Below are 11,704 nucleotides of genomic sequence, written 5' to 3'. Positions count from 1 at the left end.
TGTGTAAAATTATAGAAATGTTAAGTAGTAGTAGTAGTAGTAGTAGTGTGTATAAATCATGTTCTGCTGTGTGCCCAAGTCTTTGGACACATTTTCCAGTTTATGCCTTTTTTTTTTTTAAACTCCCAAAACATTGGGAGTTTAAAAAATATTAGTTTGTGCAATAAGAAACACTCAGTTTATTACCTTGGCTCCATCTTTAGAACACTCCTGTCAGAAATGACAATGAGTGAGTCTGGGGCAAGCTCCCATTGAACTAGAAGTCCAAATTGTTAAAAGACTGCCTAGGCCAGAAGGGAAAAGCTTAAAAGTTATATCTACCAATTTTCCCTGATTCTTTTGAGGAAAACATTCTTCATTAAAAAAACAAAGACAAACCATCACTCAAAAAGAAAACTATTTTTTTCAGGTTTATTTAGTAAACATTTCACACTATATGAAATACTGTTGCAGCAATAATCAGTACATAGCATTACAACAACTGCACACACGTTCCGAGTGCTACTATAAAGAGAAAAGAAAACAGGAGAGAGAAAGCAACAATTACTCAGCAGTTTGTTAAAAAATGAAATACACTTATTGTGTAAACAAACCGAAAAATAAAGTTTGCTGCTAGATATACACAACACTGTACAGACACAAAATAACATTTAAACATGTTATCTGATCACAACCAGATCACTCAATGTCACACACTGGAGTACAAATATAGTACTCTGTCTACAAAGTCTCAGAATCTTGTTAAAAATGAAAGTTACATTGGATTTAAAGTATAGCACAGCGCATAAGGCAAAATATAGGAATTATCATCCAGTTCTTTCAACTTCAATTAAAACTTCATTAAGAATTTAAGGCAAACTTGGATCTTTTTGCATTGTGTTTCAAACAAAGAATGGGACTTACAAATGGTGAATGCCACAAAAGCAACAGTGCATTACCTCCCACAAGAAATAGTCTCAGCTATTCATAATATAAAAGAAAGCATACTGGAAATGTCTCCAAAACAAGTCATTCCTATCAGAAAACTGGGAAGCATTCATTTTCACCACTGGGTTACTTGCTTTAGAAACATCTATTGACACAAGTTCATCCACAGAATAACTTATACCTGCTTAAAGTGCTTGCACAAGAAAAAGTTTTTTTTGTTTTTTTTTTTTGAGTGAAAAACTAGAACTGGATGATAATTAGAAACATGACATCGTGTAGAAATCGGTTACATTTTAGACTGCAAGAAAGAGAAGCAGCCTTTAATATGGTTATTACATTTTAAATACCACACGGATTGTTTTGTCTGATCTTCCTACAAATGTGCACTTTGGGGAAGAGGACAGTAAATGGAGTACTCAAAACAGAAATGGTGGGTTTCATACAAATATTTTTAATGGTTTCTATAGAATGTGATTCAGCTTCAGCACATCCTCACAGGCTTCTGCATCCTGTGGTATAATTGCTTTTTTTTCTCCAAGAGAAACTATTATTCAGCCAAGCAGTTTTATATCTAGAAAGACCAACATTCTCCTGTTAACTACTGTATTATATTTTCCATTATTCAGTCAAAGACTGTGTTTAAAAAATCAGTTACAACTTTAAATTTGGCAAACAAGCTCTCCACCTCCAGGTCTAAATGCCTAGCATGAAACATCTCAGCTTGCTGCCCTCTTATCTACATGCAGAGAAGCCAAAAGTCAATTATTTATGTGGTGACTCAGAAACCAAACAGTACCAATTCCTACTTGCAGTGAACATTGATAATTCACCAATGTTTCAAGAACATGACTCCCATCGATGATTAACAGAAGTTGCCTTAAATCTAGCCACAAAGCTCTACTAAGACCAATGTCTGTTTAAAGTAGGATTACCAAAAGGACTGCAAAATTCATCAGGCACACGTTTGTTTACCATGTACAGATAAACATGTTGCAGGATGGTCCCTTGAGCATCCTAATCTCTTACCATACACAGGGATGAACAAACAAGGTTCTCCAACTTGCACAATAGAACCATGCCATCTCTAAACTGTGCAACTGCAACTGGAGGGCAAAACAGCATGTGTAAACATTAACCTTGGGCATATACCTGAATACAAACAAAAAGGCAATTCACAGATAGACAAAAATGAATTTGGGTCATTCACAAGCATGTAAGACCCGCTCTTAAAAAAAAAAAATCAGTTATTCTCCAAGTATCTATAACACTTTCAAAAGTGCAGCTACCTAAAATATCACTGGAGACATTCTGCTAATACATTCTGTTAATAAATTAATAATATTATTGCTATGTATCTACAGATCATTCAAACAAATATTTAAAAAAAATGCTCATCTTCGATTTATTTGCTTACTGGTCCTGCTAAATTCTACTGAATTAGTTTTACCTTGACGAATATAGGCAGGATTACATGATGCATGTAAACATCTGTAAAATATGATCAACATTTATATGGTATAGACAGTGCCAGGATTTCTCTCGGTGTTTAAATCTGCCAGCTAATGGAAGAACAAGGAAAACTGCAGGTTGCTAAGCTGCAGATAAGTTATAGAGGAACACACGTGGAGCAGGAATAAATGAAGTACTCTCATAACAGCACACTCAATGTAAGTAGAAATAAATGGCTTTTAATGACTGTTATAGATTATTGCACTTTTGAGAATAGTGTATGCAGATTTTTGGAGTGTTATGAAGATGAAGTACACTGGCCATTATGCTATTAAGTACAAATAAGTGTGGGAAGCAAAAGGTTTTACTACAGAAATATGCTTGCTAGGACAATAGTATCCAATGCCAGTTATCAAGCCAACAGAGCAAGTGAAAACAATCTCTTGCTTAACCTAGCAAATAAAGATATTGTGGGAAAAAAAAGAGGTATTAATAAACTAAATCATTATGTCCTCCATTAACTGTTAGGAGCATACATTTTGTTACTCTGCATAATTAGCAAGGAGCTGGTTGTAAGGCAGAACTCCATCTGGGTACATTCAATCTATTTTTGCTCAGTTCAATCACCTATTTTCAGGCCAGAAGTGAAACCCCGATTAAAATCCACCATCCCTGGAAAATATTCAGATGGAGGTCACTGCTATCCAAACACTAGTACAATTTACTTACTGGGGTGTTCATCTGATTTCTTCCACCAGATCTACAGTCTAGCTGATCTATGAAGTTCTTGTTTCCTCAGAAGAGCCTATCCAAGATTCACAACAGGCAAAACTATGCCTGGTGCTTTGCTCCATCTATTTGTAAATGTATAATCTTTTTAAAGAAATGACAAAGGACTACTGAAAAAGAAAGTGATAATACTGCTCCCCTTATTAACATTCTCTTGTGGAAATGGGAACAGAAAACTAGTCCAAAAAAATATGGATTACATTATATACTATTACTTAAAAAAAAAAGTCATTATTCACAAGCTCTAATGAAATGAGTCAACGTGCAAAAAAACAAAACAAAAATCCATTGCTGCAATCAAAATCTCTCACAATCTTTATGCATACTGTACAACCGTAAGAACATTGGTTAACAGCTGGGTCTCAAATCCTAGTTAGCACCATGTTTTAATAGTCAACATACTTTGGAAAAAACACAAAAACACCATACATTCTTAAAAAATAAAAATTGCAAGGAAACAAAAAAAACCCAACACACTCTACAAGGGCAGGGAATGAAAATGATGCAGAGTCTCCCTTATTTACATCAATGTCTGGAATGAAGTCTGCTGTGCGGGTAAGAAACTGATACTGAATTTAATTGGTCTTTTAGCTTTCTTCTGCTCCGCAATACCAAAGCTACACAGCAAATGCACATGGTTAAATTTATCTAATATTAATGACTTATGTTGAAAAAAAGGTGTACAAACAGGACCTACAATATTTTCTCTGTATTTGAAGTCCACAAGTTATTTATGATCATAATTGCATTACATTTGTCATACAAATGTTCATCTTTACAGTAAATATAGATTACTCTCCCCAGCCCTAAATCCTTTAAATTACAAAGAGTGTACAGGCAAAACACTATGGCATTATTTACAAACCTTGAGTTACAGAAAAAGGTAGCCCTTTAGTGTGTTTGTAAAAAATTGTGAAGCACTGTTTCTTTAATTTGAAGGAACATCCAACAGACCTTGTCAACAGATTACAGTCACTCACCCTAGCATATTTCTCACTATTAGCACAGTAAACTACAAGTTTCATATAAGGAAGGAAGGATGGGCAAGGGTAAAAGTTCTAAAAAAATAAAGGATTAGATGTACTCTGTAGGCATTTGGACACTTTTCCTTGAATTGACCACTTCAGCTTGAGGATAATGGCCATAATCCAATCACCAACAAGGGTCTTCCTTCTTTTTCTTTTTAAGATAATCTGTGTTAATAGCCAGATAGGTCAGTATCGGATAAAAAATAAAATCCATCTGTAGTCTTCACCCACTCTTCCACACTCCAAAAATGCAGCTTCTGGGTCTCAGCACGCAGGGCATGTTTTCATCCAGAATGCCACCATCATACTTGCATCCATTTTTTCAAATGTTTCATCAAAGTGCAGTCAAACCAAAATTACATCGACAGTATATCATGCCAGCTGAGTCCAGCCACGTATCAGAGATGGGGTCATATTTCTGTACCGTGTTCAGATATGATGACCCCGAGTGACCTCCAACCACATAGAGGTAGTTATCAATGATGGCTGCACCAACTCCTACAGATTGGAAAAAGAAAAAAAAAAACCATTAAGATTACCATATTAAAACCAGATGCATATGAGCACTAGTCAAAGATTGTGATATGAGACATGTACTTATTACAGAGATTTGCATCCTCAGTCAAACATACACACACAGCCTGTCACATGGACACACAAGGAACCTTAGCTACATAAGCAGCCTCAGCAATGCACACTAAGGGGCAGATTTTATAAATCTGCGCACACGCATACTTTTGTTCGCGCACCAGGTGTGAACAAGAGTACGCGGATTTCAATAGATACGCGTGTAGCCGCGCGTATCCATTAAAATCCTGGGTCGGCGCGTGCAAGGCTGCCCAAAATCGGCAGCCTGCGCGTGCCGAGCCGCGCAGGCTGCCTCCGTTCCCTCTGAGGCAGCTCCGAAATCGGAGCGGCCTTGGAGGGAACTTTCCTTCGCCCTCCCCTCACCTTCCCCTCCCTTCCCCTACCTAACCCACCCCCCCGGCCCCGGCCCTATCTAAACCTCCCCCTACCTCTATCATGAAAGTTACGCCTGCTCGAAGCAGGCGTAACTTTGCGTGCGCTGGGCCGGCTGCCGCACTCCACGTTCCGGTCCGGGGGCTGGTCCGTGGTCCAGGTATCTTACGCGCATACCCCTTTGAAAATCTACCCCTATGCATAGACAGTTTCAGTCTTATGCAGGCATATTCATATACTTAAGGTGAATTTTAAAATCCCGGCGCATGCGAAAATCGGGAGATGAATGCACAAGTCAGACTTGCGCAGGACCACCAAATTTTAAAAGCTGCCCAGATGTGTGCATATCTCCTACTGTGCACATCTCACCTAATTTCAAAAAGGGACGTGGTCAAGAGATGTGCATGTAAATACTTATATACTCCAGAGCACACCCAGGTCCACTTCTATGCAACTTTATTTCTGCTATAGAGGAGGTGTAAATTAGAAATTAGACATTTCTGCTGGGTTTAAAGGGTCTGGAGTAACTGGGGGGAGTGCAGGCTATCAAACCAGGGGGGGTTTAGAGATCTAGCTCTTAACTGGGCAAACTGATGGACAAACTGGTAAAACTGGAAATGGCATGGACGTACGCCCATTATAAAATATCCCGACTTACACGGTAGAAATTGTGATCTGCGTGCTTAGGTAAACACCCACTTAAAATTGGACACACAAGTGCGTGCGGCCAGGCTATTTCATAATGTGCATGCACGTTATAAAATGGCTACACATCTGGGTGCGTACTGATGCACGTGTGCCAAAGAGTGCCCGCGCACCGGTTTGAAAGTTATTGTCCCTGTGTGCACATATACACAAACATACATGCAATCTGGGTCACTCACACACTTCCCTCCTAGCTCATCACATTCACACACACTCATATATAAACAAACACAGTCTGTGCTCATAAACCACCACCCTCATCCCTGCCCCAATTTTTCAGTGCTCTGAAGAACGGGGATCAAAATGTCTCCCCCAGTGCTCCTGGTCTCCTTTTCTTTCTTCCCTCAGCCTCTATCTTCCCCAGCCCCCTTTTTAATTGCAACAATAAATGCAGTGTATTTCAGCTTTCATCTTGGATATCATCACGTTTTGACTGAAACCTAGTTTGTATCAACATCAGGTGCTACTGCTGGTGTAACCAAAAGTGAACAGAATTAAGCCAAAAAACTTATCTGGAAACTGAAAAAGCAAACCATTGTTTTTGTCTCCAGTACTTTTTCAGGAATTAATGCCAGTTCCCTGCTTTTCAGATACTTTTGATTGAAAAGTATCACACGTAGAAGCATATTTATGAAAACGCACTACTGCACCTATGTGCGTCATTAGTAAATAGGACCTACTGAGATTAGTAAATAAGCCTCATTATTGACATGTTACTGTGTTTTGATAACTAAGCACCTTCTTTCTTTCCAGCTAATAATATTAAAAAAAAAACAACACACACACTTCCCAATAAAAAAATAATTCATATTAAATTAGATCTCTTAGGCCTGGATTCATTCATCGCAGAATGATGAATCCAGCGAAAATGGGGGGCAGGGAAGCAGCCTTCTCACCACCGCGGTGTCTTTGCTGCCAGCTTTCACACTGGTGCTATTCGGCGCGCTACTGCCGAAGATAATGTTGGTAATGTTATCGCTGGCAGCGAAGACAATGCCGACTCCTCCCTCCCCCCAATTTGCATTATGGCCTTATCGCATGCATTAGGGCTTAGTATCCTGTTACTAAAAACAAAACAAAAAAAAAAAGATTGGATCTCTTCTATGAAATAGCAAAACCATATACCAGTGATGGCTAACCTATGACACGCGTGTCAGAGGTGACACGCCAAGACGTTTTTGCTGACACGCGCAGCGTTTCATGGACTATCGGGATTTTTTTTTTTTTTTTATTAGCTGCGCCGAGCCTTTTTTTTTTCGGCTGCGCCGACCCTTTAAAATTAGGTTTTTAGTATCCCCCCACCCTCCAGACCCCTCCACCCCCCCTCCCCAATGCCCCCGGGCGCAGAGAGGGTCATTCGGCGCAGCAATAGGCAGGGCCATGGTGACGTGAGCCGAAGAAACCGATCGCATTTAAAACGCGCTGATGCTCCTCCTCCTTCCTGCCTGTGCGGCCCCGGAAGTAAACGTTGCCAGAGCCGCGTGGGCAGGAAGGAGGTGAAGCATCAGCGCGTGCAGAAGAGGAGCAGCACTTGTGCTTACGGGCCGCCGCGAATTCCAAGTCGCAGCGGCCCGAGAAGAGGAAGAGGCCCGGTAGCAGGGCCACCACGGCCTGAGAAGATCAGGGCCGCTGCAGGGCCCATCCTGCGGCGACCCGCGAAGAGGAGGCCCAGAGATGAGAGAGAGGCTGAGGGTCTGTAGAGTGTGTGTGCGTGTATGAGATGAGTTGAGAGATTGTGTGCGTGTATGAGATGCGTTGAGAGATTGTGTTTGAGAGTGAAGACCTGAATGTTTGCAGAGACAGCATGTGCTTGAGCAAGACAGCATGTGGGAGAGAGAGCCTGTGTGTGAGAGTCAGACAGCATGTGCCAGTGAGAGATTGTGTGTATGAATGATTGTATGAGAGAGCATGTGACAGTGAGAGCCTGTGTGTGTGAGAGAGAGAAATGCATGTGAGAATGAGAACCTGACTGTGTGTTTGAGGGAAGAAGATGAAGAGAAAAGTAACAGAAAAAAAGACAATATAAAAGGAATTGGCAAAAAAAATAAGAAAGGGAAGGTGGAAAAAAAAAAAGCCTGTGACCAACCAATTAGAAAACTAAGATCAGACAGCAAAGGCAAAAAAAAATAAAATAGATTACTTTTTAGTGATTGGCACAGGTAATGTTTGGGAATGTGCAAGAATAGCACTTTCTCTACGGATCTCACAATGTACGAGATCAGCATGGAGAAAGTGGAAGCCCACAGGGCCTGCACAGAGGAGGCAGCAGAATGGACTTCAGTGTCAGTAGCAGCAATCGGCACCTCCCCAATAGCCATGTGGCAGCAGTGACAGTGGCAGCAGAGGAATGAGAGAGGCTCCGAGGTTGCTGGCAAAAGAGAGGGGGGTCTGCCTTTAATGTGTGCATGTGTATGAATGGGACTCTGCCTGGGGGGTATATGTGTGTGAATCCATGGGTGCCTGCCTGGAGGTCTCTGTGTGTGAGAATGAATGTGTGCATGCCTGGGGGATGGGGAGGGAGTGGTGTGAAAATGAATGGGAGCCAATAAAAGAAACAGACTGACAGATGAAGTTTGTAACTCTTGCTTGGGCTTGAAGTGTACGAAATACCAACCTTCAATTGAAGATTTAGCCAATGAAATTCAGCAACAAAAAAGTCACTAAGCAGGTAAGGTAAAGAATTATTTGTTTTTGCTTTATTAATAAATACAGTACATATATTTAAATTATAACTGTTATTAATTAGAGCTACAAATATCACAAAATTATGGATTTTTCTAGAAGTGACACACCACTTGAGTTATGCTCGGGTTTTTTATGAATTTTGACACACTGAGCTCAAAAGGTTGGCCATCACTGCCATATACCATTAAATACAAAAGTTCAAAATAGCAAGCATTATCTAATACCAGACAAGGATTAAAAGTGGATTAAGTTGGTACACTATTCTGTTCATCAGGATGTGACTCATCAAGAGGTCTACTGGCTACGTACACAACAGTTATAAAGTGCTATCAGTGCAGATAGTGTGCTTACAATTCTAAAACAAAGTGCAAGTGAAAAAATAAAAACACAGAAGGAAAATGGTGTGTTCAAATTGTGTTAATTATATTTGGCAGGAACTAACCAACATGTTCAAAATCCACCTTTTAAATCATATTATAAAAACTCAGTAGTCTATATACAACTTGTCTTTCAAGAAGAGGATCAATCCAAAACTTTTCTGAAAAATTATTACAAATAGTGTCTCAAAAAATATATACAACATCCACTTTCTATAAAAAATGGAGACATCCTATTTAGGTTTGTGAAATCATTTGTCCTCTTGATGCTGATCAGCCAATGAAGTGCATTCGAACTCTCAAAAACAAGTTCATCTTCCAGCATGGTGAACCTTTATCCAGTGGCTACTGCTCGATATGCTCAACTTTTTTATACAGCAAAATGCATATTTTTCCTTGCCACCTAAATTTTTGATCTGGCAATCATTTTTCCTGAGACAAACTACTTTGAGCTCTCCTATATCTGACTTTGACTTCCCCTCTTTGATGTTTTTGATCCTTTGACTAGGACTTTCTTAATATGAATTTTTTTTTTTTTTTTGCTTATATTTTTATTAGATAACACTGTTCTACTGTTTTAATAGGTATTGATTTGGGGAAAATTGTCAAGGTATCAGAAAATATTTAAAAGCCTGGTTTAGGAAGAGTTTCCTGTACTTTGTATGCAAGTATGAGAAATTTGTTTACTAAATAGGATTATTTAATGTCCTCAGCTTTTTTTTCCATGTTAATAAGTTAAATTCTAATGATCAGATTATAAACCTTAATGTTCTGAAAATGAATTCACACAAGTGCAAAGAATGGTACACTATGATTTATTTTTTGGGATGTACAATATATAAAACATGTAAACTTCAAGAAAATATAGTATTTATCATCTATTGGCCTCCTCCCCCTCCAAACCAAGTCAACCCTCCTATGTACTAGGGGTGTGCATTGATAAAATTATCATTTAGGGTTTTTGATTTGTTTCATTAGATGCCCATTTTCATTTTTTTGGGAGAGTTTGCTTTTTGTTTATTTTTCATTTTAAATGTGCACTATGTCCATATAAGGGCAAATTTTAAAAGCCCTGTGCGTGCCAAAACCAGGAGATACGCGCACAAGTTGGGCCGGCACACGCTGAGCAGATTTTAAAAGCCACCCATGGACCTGCATATCTCCCCTGCTGCACACTGGGCAAGGCGTGGGCATATCGTGGCCCGGAAAAGTGTTCATAAATACTTACGTGTCCTTGCACACACTGGGGTCCCCTGCCCCGTAAATTTACTTCTGCTATGGATAACATGTAAGTATTAAAACAAAAAAATCTAGGCTAGTCAGTGGGGTTTTAAGAGTCAGGGCTAACCAGGAGGAAGGGAGACTATTAAACTAGGGGGGGTTTGGAAGTCCTATCCTTTAACTGGGTGAACTGGGAAAACTAGCTGTGGCGTTGACACATGTACCTTGTAAAATTCCCCCACTTACACAGTGGACGCATTTGCGCACACCCATATAAAATTGCATGCACGTGTACGTGCGCCCTGCCTATTTTATAACGTGCGCGTATACACGCATGTTAGAAAACTGACAAGTCTGTGGTTGCGGGTTGACAAATGCAAGCACATGTGCGCCCGCACACCTGTGTAAAAGTTACTAGCTGAGGGGCGGATTTTAAAAGGGTTACGCGCGTAGCCCTTTTAAACCCCTCCTGCGCGCGCCGAGTCTATTTTGCATAGGCCCGGCGACGCGCATATGTCCGGGGGCTTGAAAAAAGGGGCGGGGAGTGGGCGGGGCCGAGGCCTCCGGCACAGCGGTTGTGCCGGGGGATCGTGCGCCGGCACTTGGCCAGAGCGTGCAACCTACGCCTGCCCAGAGGCAGGCGTAAATAAAAAAATAAAGGTGGGGGGGCGGAAGGAAAGTTCCCTCTGAGGCCGCTCCGATTTCGGGGCTCCCCTAGGGCTCGGTGCATTCAAGGTGCACAAATGTGTACCCCTTGCATGCGCCGACCCCGGATTTTATAACATACGTGCGGCTGCGTGCGCATGTTATAAAATCGGGCGTAGATACAAAACTCTGGCCCTTAGTGCGCACTAAAACAAGAAATACGAAATTTTGTGAGAAAAACTCATTTCAGATTTGAAACAATATGAAACGACAAAAAAAAAGAAAGCATTTTCCTATTACCATATGTATCAAAGAAATTTCCATGATTAAATCCATCAATGCAACTTTACCGATAGGTTAGCAGCAACTATAATTAAAAGTGTAATTCAATTTTATTCATATAGCAGCTTTTCCCCCAAACTGGTTTGCGTTTTTCCTCTTTTGGATGGGGTCTTGACATACCGCCTTGAAGTGTCGCAACTTTGTGTTTTGAAGGTCAAAAGACCTGCTACTCTCAAAACCAAAAGTGTATTGTTAATAAGGAATTGAGAGTATCCTTACCTGTTCTTGGTTCCTTCATAGGTCTACACACTGTCCACTGATTTTGATGTGGGTCATATCTCTCAATGCTCGATAAGTGAGACACACCATTATGCCCACCTACTACAAAAATGAAGCCCAGCATGACACCTACTCCAAAGTTTATTCGTTTGTCGGCCATTGAAGCAACCATCCCCCAAGAGTCTTTGCTTGGATCATAGCGTTCCACACTACATAGAGAAAGAAAACAAATTTTGAGAGTTCTTATATCCTCTGCAGTAGGTTTCAAAATTTAAAAAATTAAAATTTTGAATACTTCAGGTAATCCTGGCATACCCCTTCAACTAGCCTCCTAAACATCAGTAGGGAAAACAGTAA

The 11,704-nt window shown here is 40.3% G+C and overlaps 1 protein-coding gene across 5 annotated transcripts in view; it reads right to left on the bottom strand.

Moving 5' to 3' along the window:
* Positions 1–384: 384 nt before the first annotated feature.
* Positions 385–11,704, bottom strand: part of KLHL28 (kelch like family member 28) — a 79,115-nt gene continuing 67,795 nt past the window's right edge. For all 5 annotated transcript variants that reach the window (XM_029598479.1, XM_029598476.1, XM_029598478.1 and 2 more), the window contains 2 exons: positions 11,348–11,556; positions 385–4,691 (listed from right to left, as the gene is read on the bottom strand). In XM_029598479.1, the coding sequence (XP_029454339.1) occupies positions 4,528–4,691; positions 11,348–11,556 (373 nt within the window). In that variant the 3' untranslated portion in view covers positions 385–4,527. The remainder of the gene's footprint in view (positions 4,692–11,347; positions 11,557–11,704) is intronic.

This window comes from Rhinatrema bivittatum, chromosome 4, assembly GCF_901001135.1.
Source record: "Rhinatrema bivittatum chromosome 4, aRhiBiv1.1, whole genome shotgun sequence".
Taxonomy (NCBI): Eukaryota; Metazoa; Chordata; class Amphibia; order Gymnophiona; family Rhinatrematidae; genus Rhinatrema; species Rhinatrema bivittatum.
The sequence above is the reverse complement of the archived record's forward strand: the minus strand, read 5'-3'. Positions and strand labels throughout refer to the sequence as shown.